Below are 15,014 nucleotides of genomic sequence, written 5' to 3'. Positions count from 1 at the left end.
AAACTTATGTCTGTGCTGGGCTTGTTCCAGAGTCTGTTTGGTTGATTTCAGTGGGTTTTGTCTCAGACTGAAATAAAATGGTTCGAAAAAGTCTTTGGAACATAGTGTGGGTTGAAGATAGTTGTGTGCAAAGTTGATGATAATTACTACGCTGCCTCTGTATCATATACTTCTTCCAAAAAAAACCCATCCACAATATTTAAAATTGCAAAACATCAATCTTAAAAGCTCAGTCAAGGAGATTAAAGCCATTTCAACACTGTTTTCAGGTGACCACAGGATCAGACAATCAAGTAAGCAACTCTTAAAGTAATGGGGATGATAAAAGAGCAAGAGCTTCCTTTCCTGCCCCATTGGTTACAACTGCTATGGTTTGCATCAGGGATCCTGCCACTGGTTCTTTGTATCCTCAGTGTGAAGAGATTTGGGGTTGAAGTTTTGTCAGTGTCAATAGCCTTATTTTTGAGCTGTTTTACAGAATATGCCCTTTCAAAAGTGGAAATGCCTGCCTATCCCCAGGGTTTTCCACCGTAGTTTTACCTTAGATGTAGAGCTCCTGGCTGGTAGTTTAGCTACTGGGTACACATAGGGTGGAAGTAAGCAAATAATGCATGGTGCTTCTGAAATCAAATGGTGCTTGTTACTTGAGAGAAAACCAAATCCAAACCCCACAAACAGATTGCAGGCTGCCAGAAAACCAACAGTCTTTCCCAATACAAAGCCTGTTTCTGTTTTTCCTCTCCCATTACATCATTATGGGGGAAATTCAATTTTCAGAAATGACAGATTTCTCCATCTGCTCAATACAGGCAAAATTCCTCACTTTGATCTGCTGAAAATAAATAAATAAACAAAATCTAAGAGCTTTGAAGCTTAAGTCCTGCTACCAAGGGATGCCCTGATCCTTCTTCCCAAGTTAGTGTAGACTTCTGGTGCTTAACTTACTAAACTTGTCTCTTCTCTGAAAAAGTCAACAAAACAATTATTTATAGAAAAGTTTAATTTATTTTCTAAGACAATTAGATTTATTTAGAGTACAGTTCTTTTCAGTAGCCTGTTACTGCCGATATCTGTTGTGTAAGGGTTTCAGTTCAACATGAAAGTGAGCAGTAAGAGAAGGCAAAAGGCTGTTTAGTCAACTGGGAGAGAGAGTCTGATAGTCTTAGCTATGTTGGCATATACTCTTGCATAGTGGTGCTTGTGGTTTTACTGGAGATCAAAATATTATCCTTGAAGAGAAAATTTCAGTTTGACTAACCGAAACAACAGTCATTCTGTGATATCATCAGCTATACCAGAGACTACTGTCAATGTGGTTTTGCATCATTAAATCTTCAGTCACTAATTCTTCATTTCTACATGAAGTATTTAGCCTTTGATATTTTGCAATTAAAAATACTTACTTAGTTGTCACATTTGATTTTTTTAGTCCACCAGTTGCACTAAAAAATAAAATAAAAAAATATCCCAAACGTTAAAAACAATTCATAAAGACAAAACTATCTTTACCAGTAGGCAAGTTAATGAAATTCCATTGTTATATTACCAATTAACTGCATGTCCAACAGAAATTGCCTTCTGATCACAGGCCATTGAGCTATGGGATGTCTGTAGAAAAAAAATAATCATGGAATATGTTCTATTATTTCAGAAGGACAGATCTGTAGATTCTTATTTGGTTTTTGTTTGTCTCATGGGTTTCTCATCATCTTGAGGGCTGTATTACATTTAACCTGACATATCCAACCACCTCTGTCTTTTTATCCTGCACCCAAATCACAGTTAGCATTTAAAATGCATTCTTATTTTTTTCAGGAAGTTAAATATCATCCTGAGAGTTTAGGTAGTCCAATGGCAGTTTCTTACAACAATTGTTACAATTAAAATTATCTGAAGAATGGGGAATTTTGTTTAACATGGAAAAGTTTTTTCCTACTTTTAACAGTTTATATGATCAATTTTGGAGATTTGAAGAGAGGAGTACTCTTTCTAGTATATTTTTTGCTTTTTTTTTGAGGCTGTGCATGCAACCTTAATACACTTCAGTTCTTTCTTTTCTAACTAATTGTACAATGTGGCATAATATGGACGTTGTGGAGAAAAAAATGAATTAACAAAAGAGTCTACTTATTGTACCCTGTAATAAAATACTAGGGTTATCTCCTGAGCTTTAAATACGATAAAAAAACCAACTTCTTACTCAGCTTTACTAATTATAATTTACACCAGACAAATTAAATCAAGAGTGGTTAAAATCAGCATGTCTGTAACCTGTGTCTGTACATTACTCTTATCTGATAAATTATCTGTTTATATGAGGGTTGTATGTTTTAGTCCCCCAGTCTAGCATGCAGGTGATTAATAAATTACTCATTTTATTTATTACTCTGATACATCTGTGAATTGACAAGTGACCATTTCATGAAAGATGTCTATAAATTTAATGGTTTTCAGATTGATAATGTCAGTGAAGGAATAACTTGTAAATGAATGCTAAATAAATGCATCTTTCTCATCTTTTAAAAGAGTGTTCTGTGACAAAGGGTATGCAGCACCTTCAATCCTCCTTTATGTTATTTCCTGTAATCTTCACCTTCATCTTTTCGTTCCAATTATTAGTCTCAGTAGAATCTTGAGAAAAGCCCTTTACGCAAATCCGATGAAAAAGGCTTATCATAAATTATAGTGCAGACCTGGAAGTTTTTAATCAGTATATGAAATGTAATATACTGAGAAAGTAGTTCTTCAATCAAATTATATTTGGGGGGAAAACGTCTAACCCAAGTGACTCAATTGCCCATACAATAGGTAATATGGGGAAGTATTTCTACACTGGGGTGTTATTGAACTGTTGGGTATTTGTAATTTTTTAATTAAAAGTAGTTTGATTTTTAAAAGATCTTGTTTCTAAGTCCTGTTTCAAGACCCTATTTTAAATGCACTTTCTAACCCATTTCTCACAGCCCATGTTCAGACACAGTGGTTGCAACTAATTTACTGTATTGCTGGACTTAGTGTTTATTTTAAAGACAGGAGGTGAATCAGTATTTCCACTAAGGGATATGGAAGGGAAAAAAAGGTTTCCACTTATTTTGCCTGTGTCATTTCACTTACACAAAATTACAAAGCTACAACAAAACAGGTCATAGTAGTTAGCATTCTTTCCTTTTTTTCCCCTATTTGTAGGCTCTTATTCCCTAAAATATTTTCTTTAGAAACAGATGTCATTTTTCATTTGTGGTAGGCCGTATTTATCTTTCTTTTCTGAAGTATCTAATTGTGCCTTAAACTGCATGTCAGACTACATAAGGGATTAAACTAAAACTACCTGTCTTATTTGTCATAAGATTTATTAGCTGGGTTTAAATCTTAATTACCCTTAAGGTATTAGAGTGACCTTTTTTTAATACACATCTTTCTCCCAGGGGATACAAGAAAATATTTGTTAAAATTAAAGCGGGTGGTTTTTACCCACACTTAATTAAGGGTTTATAGGCATTTACACTAATTTCCTCTGGTATGTCTGTGAAAGAGGAAATAAACCAGTATTATTAGTATTTTTTTATTGCTGCATTCTGAGCAACAGGACTCCCAGTTCTTTCACTAGTGTTCTATGTCTTTTCAAAGTGTGTGGGACTAATATGATTTTAAAATGCTTTCCAAATTTGTATCTGTAATTCTCAGAACTTATTTTAAAACTCAACAGTCAAAATCAGACATATATTTGTAATATGTTTTGGGTTTTTGTTTTTCTTTTTCCCTGGTTTTTCATTTCTTATTCTACCTCATTACTTGCAGAACAATAGGATCCTGGTAGATATCGCTACTCGCAGGTTATATATATATAAAGGCGCTTTTATACATTGCCACTTTTTGATTGCTCTACCAAATTTAGTAGAAAATACTTAGAAGTTTTGGGAAGTATGTTGTTTTAAAACAAAATTCAAATAGTCATATTTGGCCTTAATTTTAGATTATAAAATATGCACTAATAATTGTGCAGTAATATATATTTGCAATATAATCTACCACAGTAATTTTAGGTTTTCCTCCAGTGGTTCATTGCAGAAAATTTTTGAGGTGTGGACACCTTTAACAAAAACTCCTCTGTTTTCTTTGTAGAGGGAGTTCATTGTCTTCTAGCATCTTTGCAGCAAATAAAGTCATAGAAAAGAGTGTTATTTTTACTTCCATGTTTTATCAACAAATGTTTCAGAACTGTTACTATTAGGGAAAAAGGGTAGTTGTGATGTCTGTCTAGATTAACACATAAATTTCTTACTGTATGAAAAGCTGAAGAAAACTGGTTGCTTCCTTTTTTTTTTTTTTTTTTAATTTATTTATTTTCAGGTAGTCTGTTACAGTGTCACACCAAGTTCTAGAATTGAATTTAGGCCTTCAATCTCCCCTGCATGCTTAGCTCCATTTTTGACTACATCACAGGATCTAAATTAGGTAGATTCTCTAGCAAGCCTCACATACAGACCTGAGGGCTTAAGGAATCTTAATCACAGCTTCCATGAAAGCAGCATTTCTGAACAAATAGTATTAGGTCTTTGCCGAAAATCTTAAGATTTCTGACTTGTGGGGTTTTCTGTTTTGTTTTGTTGTTTTATTTTTCTTTCATGAATGAAATGCAAACATGTCTTGTGGAAAAGGAGGTAAAAATCACACATATAATAAGCAGATACAAATCACACATACAATGTTTCCACTGAAAAAGAGGTTTGATCAGTTGATGGTGTCCATATTTCATGGAAAATTCTTGGAATTCTAGGATAGGATTTACAGAGCAAATTTTCTTACAGAAGCCACTATGTGGCAGTGATGACAAAGAGCTTCTATCTTTGGCACTTGGTAGAGTAAAGGAGGGTATATGGCTTTTGCCAACAAACTGGCATAGATATATTACCACGATTTACTACTCATTACTACTCATAATTATCTGTAGGGTCAGATATGCCTTGTTGTAATGTAATCCTTTTTGTTGTTCTTCAAAGACTTTGATTGAAAGAAAGTATTATTTGGTGTCGTGACAAGCCAAATTCAGCTCCATTGTTGTAGTCCTGAGTTGAGATTAAGCAATTAACTAGTCAAATCATTAGACTGTATCTGTAAACTTGCTCCATAGAGAAAATGTGAGTGTAAATTAGTGTTGGTGTGAATCCAAATTTTATATGCAAATGTTCTGAAATATTGTATTTTCCCATGTTTTTCTTCTATTTAATGAATCTGTGTATTTCTTCAAGTCTCTAGACATAGAGACCATAGAGACCAGAAACTGGGTTCTGTGTGAGGAAATTTAGGAATTCATTAATACTACCCAATATATAGTGTTTCCCGTTGGAATTATTTTATACCCAAAGCCGGGAAACAAAGTGCTGTTGAAATGAAAAGCAATATAATGACAATGGAACAATCTAGCTTCAGCAGATAATAATACAAATGAAAGTGTGGAAGAAAAAAGACTTTTTAGGATAGAATAGAAGAAAATAGTGAGTCTCACAAATAAAACATTCATGGCCTGGTCCTTAATGTAATTTTTGCATGCCTTGCATATCCTTGTCAGGGAAATTAATGATGGTGAAAACTACCCTTCACTTTTCCAACTGCATGAATTTTTGTGAACTTGTATGATCACTGATACTATGCTAAAGCTTCTAATTTATGTATATGGTCTCCTAAAGTAATTATGCCATAAATTTAGCTTCAGGACTGTCTTACTAAATCCTTTCATTCATGAACAGAAGTAACAGTGAGTATGTACTCCTCTGTCTCACAGTATTACTGGATAAAGAAAAAAAAATAATCAAGGACATTTACGTTGTATTTTAAGCTTACTGAGTAAGTGTGCAGTATTAGCTGGTGGCAGAAGTGTATAGCAGTGGGAAAATTCAAATTCTTTGTGTTAAGAAGTTAATAAATACCTAAACTACTTGCTTTCGAGCCAGCAACAAAACAATTTGTCTTTGTCAGGTAGAAGTGGTTGAATTATGAAAAATTGTCCTCTAAAGATATAACTGTTCCATGACTCTAATTTGGGAACTGTACAGCATTTAGTGTGCTGTAGGACGGTGTATCAAGAGCAGTGAGATATGACCAATGTCAGTGTTAGTTTATACATTATATAGGTAATATGTCCAGGCAGAGTAAAGAACTACAAGATATGCATAGCCAAAAAAAATATCTAATTCATTTTGGGAGTGTTACTTTAATTAACTTATAAATGTATCATGTTTCTGAAACATAGTTCTTTCATAGGTGATTTAAGAAATACTGTTTCAGCCAGTAGAAGTAGATAGAAACGGTATGCGGGCTTCGATCAATTTAGAGATTCAATAAAGAATAATTTTCTTCAAGTAGATAAACAAAATTATGTGTGTAGAGGAGTGTTAAACATCCTATGCATTAAGCGAGTCTGTGACAAGATACACTTATATGGTAACCTTGAGCAATGGGAATGGGGTGGGGAAATAAAATGACATATCACAAAATCACAGAATATTTTTGGTTGGATGGGACCTTTGAGATCATCGAGTCCAACCAACAAAAAAAACCCAAAAAACAAACAAACAAACAAACCCCCTCCCCCACACACAAAAAACCCCACACCCAAAAAATCCCAGAACACCAACACCAAAACCAAACCAAACCAAACGCCCACAACCACACCCCACCCCACCCACAAACAGACACAAACCAACAATATTGATGAGAGACAATGCAAGAGATGACCTAAAAGAATTGTGCTTTTATGAAAATGTTTCCTTTTAAAATGAAACCACTAAACAAAAGAATATACGTATTCTTTTATATATGTATGCAGATACGGATGTCTGTGCTGCTTTTCCTGGTCTCAGTTTTCTTGAACAAAAGCTTCTAGAGAAGAGATTGCAGGGGAACATAACAACATACATAACATAACATAACAACCACACAACATAACACAAGGAGGTGTAGTGAGCGGATGATTCTTTTCCCCTGCCTTCTGAAGTGAAACAACTTTTTTTTTTTTTTTTTTAATTTAAATTGAACGGATCCTCTTGTGCTGAAAACACTTGTGCTAGCATTTCCAGACAGCACCACTCAGAGTTGGATCGTTTGCAGTTCTAAATCTTGCTTGCTAAAGAATTACATGGCTTTTTGAACAGGTCAAATTATTTACAGAACAGTTATTTCCTATGCAACCATGTACAAAGTAAAAAGTTTCCAAAGAAAATTAAATCTTTTGGCCCTTCCAACTTTCTTGAAGGCTCCCACAAGCATTAGATGGTCTTTTCTTTACAACAATCAAGTGAATAAGCAATTTGCTTTGGTCTTTAATGATGAAAGGAATTTCCTCCTGTGTCTGTAACACACTGTGGTCTGGCTTAGTTACCCCGATAGTGATACAAACCCAACTCAACTGGGTAGAAGAGCTTCTTGATGGAAAAGTGGAAAACTGCCTTTTGAGGGAAAAGGAAAGACGATGAGTTGATGTTAATAACATTACGTCAGAATGGCATTTAGCTCATCTACAATATATTTCAAGTTTGGATCTCAAAAAGATCATAAAGGAGAATGAACAATTTCATTATTTATGAAGTGAGCAAAATGATGGTTTATAAAGGTGAACTGCATTACCATGTAGCACGCCTTTTTTAGTGCAATTAATAATTGTCGTTGGCTTACCCACTTGAAAAATGATTACTGAAATCATTCTTTCCTGTTGGTATTTATAAAAGAAAAATTATTTGTTTGTGTTCAGCTTTTTATTTAGATACATAAATCCAAAGATATTACCATAAACAGAACTGAAAATATAAATTAAGGCTATTTTTAGAGGCTAATAGCAATTTCCTACTTTAAACAATATGCTGGACATGAAGAAAAGTAACTTCTCCATTTCTTAATTTATTCACAATCTGTAATGGGAATCTTAAAAGAATGCTACGTACATGTATAGGTCTATTTCATACAGAAATGCCCATAACAGTTGTTTACTTTAATTCAAAAAAGTATAAAAGCAAATAAAGGGCACATTACAGAAATTATATTTAGTGGAAAGCTACTACAGTGAGACTAAATCTTTAAGGATTTTAAATGGTTCAGAAGTATTTCAAGACAAAACAAAAACCTGTTCCATAGGAAATACCCATTTTCAAGCCACTGTAGACTTACACTGAGTGAAGCTTCTGACTGATTTTGCAATGGAAACTAGTAATCTTCTCCCTCAGTGCTTTGCTTGAATTACATAGTATGGGATTTCCACGCAGTTGCCAGGATCCACTCCACGCTACAACAGCCAGAGCCTCCTGTGATGTATTTTCCCATCTTATTTTTCACTGTGGGAGGTGAATAAAACAATAGACGCGTGTGCAACAAATACTTAATCCACTGAGCAATGCCCGTGCATCGTCGTGTCTATTGCCTGCTCGATGTCATGGTGCATAAATCACCTATTTGCATAGTGAAATCATCATATGTCTGTAAAAGAAACAATTCACAGAAGTCTTTTATGAGCTCTGGATGTTGTCCAACGTTGTGTGTACTTTTCTAGCTGGCTTTTTGAGTGACTTACGTAACTTACCAGGGAAAAAAAATTAAATGAATGCAAATAAACAGGAGCATGAGAAAAATGCATGAAACAGAGAGCAAGCAAAGGTCTGATTCCGTCATACTTCAAAGAGAATACATAAAAAAGTGCAGTTTTATTTTAAAATGTATTTTAGTACAAATTACTGCTAATAAACTCTACTCTCTACTTTCAAACTAACAGAATTACTTTTCTTTCTCTTGCAGAATAATGATATAATCTATTACAATGCAAAAGATGATCAGAACGATGTAAGTAAAATGTTTCTTTTTGTTACATTGCCTGTAATCTCAGAAAATTAAGGGCTTGAAAACAATAATGAAACTTTAAGTCTAGCATTTAAATATTTTGCAGAAGCAAGAAACTTAGAAATATTCAAAAGTTTCCTCAAGAGTCAGATAATATTTTATGTTCTAATCCTCAAAGTCTGTCTTCCCTCACACAGTCTGAGTTACTGATCAGGCAGGCAATGTGCTGGGAGAAAAAAGATCCTGACAGCAGTATCATTCACTTTTTGAAATGTAATAAAATCATAATCATAGGACTGGAGAATCAAAGTGATAAATGTAAATAATTTACTCTACTCTGAAGGAACCATTTTCTGGCCCTATTTTCCAAGCGCATATTATCTTATTCTGTATTCTTTGTGAAAAATTTTTTACATGAAGGGAAAACAGATGTAAAATGTTACTGAATAACTACTTTCATGCACTTTGTGATCACTCATACCACTGTAATAAGCTTTGAGGGAATTCAAAATCCAGTCCCAAGTTTTAGAGAAAACGTATGATGTTTCAGTTCCCAGTTTTACTAAAACTCTTACTTTGAGTGGTTTGAAGTTTCCTATTGGGCTTTAGCTATTAAAAATCTTAATGTCTTCTGGGGACAAGACAAGTTATCCTCACCTTCACTTGAAATAATACAACTGCTTGTCTTCATTATAGATTTAATTTATAAAACCATAGAAAAATGTTGTAAATGTATTAATCAAAATTGCCAGCATGCTTCATTTGCACTTTTTAATCAAGTATTCTTTAGAGATTGATGGCATCACTATTGTAATTGATGCTTCTGCTGTAAGGCAATTAAGGAAGGTACATAGATCACATCAAGCAGAACTATTTGATATGCTTATCTGGAGTTACAAGTACCGGAATTCAGATAAAACAAACAAGGCTACTGTCCTGAGTTTTAAAATTTGCATGTTTTAAGTAAATCCATTAAAACTAACCAAAATTTGAGACACTGGTCTCTTCTGATTTAAGTCACTAGGACTGAAGGTGGTGATCACTTCAAACACGAGTACAAAGCTTAAACATTGGCTTTTGAATCTAAATGTACCATACAGTGATGGTAGATTATGGTGGGAAGTAAAATAGTCTACCTTATCTGTTATGATTAAATAGTATTGGAAAATGTCTTGAGGTGACTATTACAACACGAATCCAAATTGGGTAGGCAAGGCACGAAAGGAAATACTGTTCCAGAGTTTACTCTTATTTTCTTTGACTTTCCTCGGGATTTCTTTTTGCCCGGAAAAAAAGTTTATTCCACCAGATGTCTTTTTAAATTTATTTATTTATGGGACGGTTTTATTTCTGCCTTTTAAAACTCTTAGAATTAAGTTGTAGTAACCTTTATTATTGAGGTAAGAAAGTTCTTGTGAGTAAGGGCCTATCTGTCAAGAAACAAGTAACACTATAACATGGCATCAGCAACACAGAGTACGCTACCAAAACTCAACACCAGCTGAAGTTATTTTGAAATTATTTGAATCACAATGAAAAGTTTTAAATCCTAGGACTGGAGACTTCTCTACCTTTTCTGTCTTTTATAGCGTGAAAGGATTTTTCTCCTTTTTTTTTTTTTTTTTTTTTTTTTTAGCACGCAAGCTAGAGTTATTTCAGCCTCTTTAATTTTAATTATTGTCTGTGCAAACCTGATTGATTTCATTCCTCGCTTTTTCTATTGAGAAAAGTTCAGCCAGGTTGCACAGCTCAATAGCAGTTACCAATGTCTAGTACAATTCTTTAGATCCTTAGTTTAAGCAGCACATTCTATGGGAATTATTAGTTAACTATACATATGAGCAGAAGAAGCAGAATGTGAACTGGATATCACTGTAACTTTTGCATGGCGTGATCTACAATGTTTTGGAGATCAGTACTATATGGCCTTTGTAAAATATTAAAATATAGCATTAAGATTGTGGTTCTGTTTGAGTTGCCAGCATGTTTATAGGGCTACATGTATTGAAATAGTTATTTTTCTTTCCTTCATAACAGTCCTCAAATCAAAAGGTTAAAGAGGGAAAAGGAAAAAAAAAGAAAAACTTTGTTTTATTTTGCTTCTAATTTCTTTATTTAATTCTAAGTTTATAAAACAATGTGAAGGGAAAAGATACTAAGAAAGTACAGTATTTACAAGCTCTGGTTGTTTGAGAGCGTGTGCCTTCTGTCAGTCATTTAAGTTTTTGTCACTATCTGATCAGAACAAAAGTTTTGATTTCAGGAGATGCCATTAAAAATTTCCCCAGGAGTTCTAAATACACCATGAAAGGAGCGGCAGTCTCAGATACCTCAGCTACTGATACCTTGTTGGTTCAGCATATCTGCTAAGGGCTGGATTTCTTCATCCTAGAGAAATATACTCATTCTGTTCCTTCACATTCAAAGAAGTCCATCCAAAGAAATGAAGCTGGTGAGGGGTCTAGAGCACAAGTCTATGAGGAGCAGCTGAGGGAACCGGGGTTGTTTAGTCTGGAGAAAAGGAGGCTGAGGGGAGACCTTCTTGCTCTCTACAACTACCTGAAAGAAGGTTGTAGTGAGGTGGCGGTTGGTCTCTTCTCCCAAGTAACAAGTGATAGAACAAGAGGAAATGGCCTCAAGCTGTGCCAGGGGAGCTTTAGAGGGCCGTGAAGATGATCAGAGGGCTGGTGCACTTCTTCTATGAAGAGAAGCTGAGAGAGTTGGGGTTGTTCAGCCTGGAGAAGAAAAGGCTCTGGGGAGGCCTTATAGCGTCCTTTCAGGACCTGAAGGGGGCTACAGGAGAGATGGGGAGGGACTTTATGAGGGAGTGTAGCGATAGGATGAGGGGTAACAGTTTTAAACTGAAAGAGGGGAGATTTAGATTAGGTGTTAGGAAGAAATTCTTTACTCTTCTTTACTCTAAGAGTAGTGAGACACTTGCACACATTGCCCAGAGATGTGAAGGCCCTGTCCCTGGAAGTGTTCAAGGCCAGGCTGAATGGTGCTTTGAGCAACCTGATTTAGTGGAAGGTGTCCTTGCCCATGGCAGGGGGTTGGAACTTGATGATATTTAAGGTCCCTTTCAACCCAAACCATTTTATGATATTATAAAAAATTTCTTCACTGAAAGGGTTGTCAAGCATTGGAACAGGCTGCCCAGGGAAATGTTTGAGTCACTATCCCTTGAGGTATTTAAAAGGTGTGTAGATATGGCACTTAGGAACATGGTTTAGTGTAACTTGACAGTGTTAGGTTAACAGTTGGACTCTATGATCTTAAAGGTCTTTTCCAACCTAAATGATTCTATGGTTCTGTAATTCTTGCGATTTAGAAAAGGTGAATATTTCATAATGATGCTAAACATTATCCTTCTTCAACTGCAATATTAGTATTTACTCTTAATAAATGCAATAAATCTCATTTATATTATAGAAAAACATTTTTTTCAGATATGCAAATGATACGTGCAGATTTGGATCCCTTTAAAAGGCCCAGTATTTCAGGAATCAGTAACATGCACCTCCTAAAAAAGTCTCATGTCTTGAGTTTTTCACTGTTAAAATTTTTATGCAAATATTTGTTAAAAAATTCAAAATGTAGGAATTCTTTTCCTTCATCAGTAAAGTTGAGGCTGATTAGATAAATGCAGATTAGGAAATTTGTATTCTAATTGTAGCACTTTGTTGGGAATATGTTGTGGATATGCTTACTGATGATTTCCATCTTGTTAAGGTGGTAAGAATCAGTTAAATATGTTTTGATAAAACACACTGAGTGTGAAAATAGCTGGTTTTGGGCCTGTGCTGTCATTGTGATCAGTAATCTAACTTGAAAGAAGCAGCAATAAGGATAAGATGGTGAGTGACATAATACTATATGGTTTTTTGAGAAAACCTGCATTCAGGTCTCAACTATGTATGCAAACACCACAGACTCCTCTGCCTTGCTCCTGCCTGAAAAAATGCTTGAGAGGATTTAGGTGGTATCATTTTTTATATAGAGAGATTTTAATAGAATCGTCTCTGAAGCACTGGACAGCAAAACTGCTTTTGCCATCCATTCTTTGCTGTCTCTAAGAAGTTCATATTTTTTTCTCTTCCATGCTATGAGCCTTCATTTTATCACAGGACATGATATTATAGTTCTCTTTCAGTACATGTAGGAATAATTAGTAGAAAAAATTTATTTATTAAAATTAAATATCTAAGCTAGTCACAGTGGAAACCACTAGAGAGTTGTTCAGTTCAGTTTATTTTGAGATAAGCGTCTAAAGTCAGCTGAATCACTTCTGGCTGTGTGTCTCTCTGTTCACAAGCTTCCTATAATGGACACTTTTAGATCTTAACTTTTAGATGTTGAAGAATTAGAAGAGATTAATCTCACATGTCCTTCCTGCCAGTCTTTATTTGTCTCCACTCATCCTTTTAAAATTATACCTTTAGCAGAAGAACAGTCATCAAACTTAAATTCTGTGTATTTTTTCTGGTGTATGTTAATACACTGCGCTGTAGTTTGCTTCCTTCTTCCTGTTTATGTACCGCCTTCAGGAGACCCTTCTCTCTCATTTTTCATTTGCTGTCTCCGTGGGCCTTTCTGAATCTAATGACTGTGTTTGCTTGGACTTAAAAAAAAAAAAAAAAAGAAAAAGGCATGAGAAGACCAATCATTCTTTGCCCTTTGGATTTCTCAGTCTCTCAGATAAAACAATCAATTTGTAACCCCTTAGTCCATCAATCAGTAATATACCTTCTGTACTCTTTATCCTACAACAGCAATTAGATTCTACCTGCTTATTTCCCCCACAGCGCTGTAATGTGTGAGCACTTCCTGATAATTAATGAGTTTTATCCTCACAACAAGGTAGGATGTATTATATTCCCATTTTTCATATCTCATAGGAAGATAATGGCCAAACTTGTAATTTAATACAGGTCTCAGGTTTTCATTCACTGTCCTATTCCCTAGAACCCTTTCAGTTTGATATATTGCAGTCTGTGTCATGCACTTTAATTTGCAGGTGTCAAACGCTTGTGTCTTATGACTCTGGACAAATGCTGCACTGCTTTTATTGGACAACTGAGCGGTACCACATTAGGATGCCCTTTCCCATAAGTTTTAATATTGCTTTGCCTGTTTTCTCTTCTTGTCCTTTGTACCTCACCCTGTTTACAGTCATTTTTGCTTCACTGTTCAGTTCTTCCCTCTTTTTTTGTACCAGTCTCCATTTTATTTCCAGTGATTGTGCATCTTTATAGAACTTTTCTGAATCTATTTTTTCTGTGACACATATTCAAGTAATCCACCTCTCCACTATGCACTAATTTGCTCAATTGCTTAATTTTTATTTTTCCTTGATTTCTTCCTTAATGTTTCTGTCATATCCTCTTTGCATCTTGCTCCTTTTCTACCTTCTTTCAATATAATTTGTTGTCATGGTTTTATAAACTCCTCCTTGCACAATCTAAAGCAGCCTAAGGAAAAGAAAACTGAAATTTTTTAGTGATTTAACTTACGGGACTACAAAGTATTACAAATGTTTCTTTAACATGAAACCAGCCATGCCTCATTGGAAGTCTGCAGCTCCTCTGCAGGTCTTACTCATTAGGCTTTAATTGGGAGCAGCCGGTTGCATCTCCTGGCAAGAGCTGTCCCCCTAGTTAGCACAAGTGATTTATTAGAGAGTTCCTTCACACAGCCCCATGTTGGACTGCAGTCATGGCTAACAGAGCAGTACTTCTTGTGTAGTCGATCATGTATTAAGTGATGGTAGCACTTTTTATTTTATTTTACTGAATTAACATGAAGGCTCTAGAATTATGGGTCCCTTTGTGGAGTAAGTATCCGCACAAAATGTGAATTCACTCTGACTACAGTCAATACGTGTATTCCACCAGAGAGAAGCAATCTGGAGCATGCCTATTGCTGTTTTAAACATGAAAAACAGTTTTTTATTGCTTTATAAAACTTGCAGGGAGAAATTGATAAGCAGTTTTTGTCACGTGGTTTAGATAGCATTCCTAATTCAGTGGTGCCTTGTTATTTTAGAATAATATGTGAAATGTTAGCTCTCTGAGTTTAAAACTGCAGCATAAAGGCAGCTGTCAAGTTTTTACAAAATAGGGATGAAAAAAAATATCTACATCAAGTTGAAAACTTGTAAAACTAAGAAAGGAGGATTAGGTGTGAATGTA

General features: G+C 34.9%; 1 protein-coding gene across 6 annotated transcripts in view; it reads left to right on the top strand.

The window, feature by feature from the left end:
- The window catches only part of CACNA2D1 (calcium voltage-gated channel auxiliary subunit alpha2delta 1), a 420,472-nt gene that overhangs the window by 218,691 nt on the left and 186,767 nt on the right, over nt 1–15,014 (top strand). For all 6 annotated transcript variants that reach the window (XM_074144315.1, XM_074144313.1, XM_074144316.1 and 3 more), the window contains exon 5: nt 8,782–8,826. In XM_074144315.1, coding sequence (XP_074000416.1) covers nt 8,782–8,826 — 45 coding nt within the window. The remainder of the gene's footprint in view (nt 1–8,781; nt 8,827–15,014) is intronic.

The sequence above is a fragment of the Numenius arquata genome, chromosome 2, assembly GCF_964106895.1.
Source record: "Numenius arquata chromosome 2, bNumArq3.hap1.1, whole genome shotgun sequence".
NCBI classification, from domain to species: domain Eukaryota; kingdom Metazoa; phylum Chordata; class Aves; order Charadriiformes; family Scolopacidae; genus Numenius; species Numenius arquata.
Note: the sequence above shows the minus strand (reverse complement) of the source record. Positions and strands in the feature narration are given on the sequence as shown.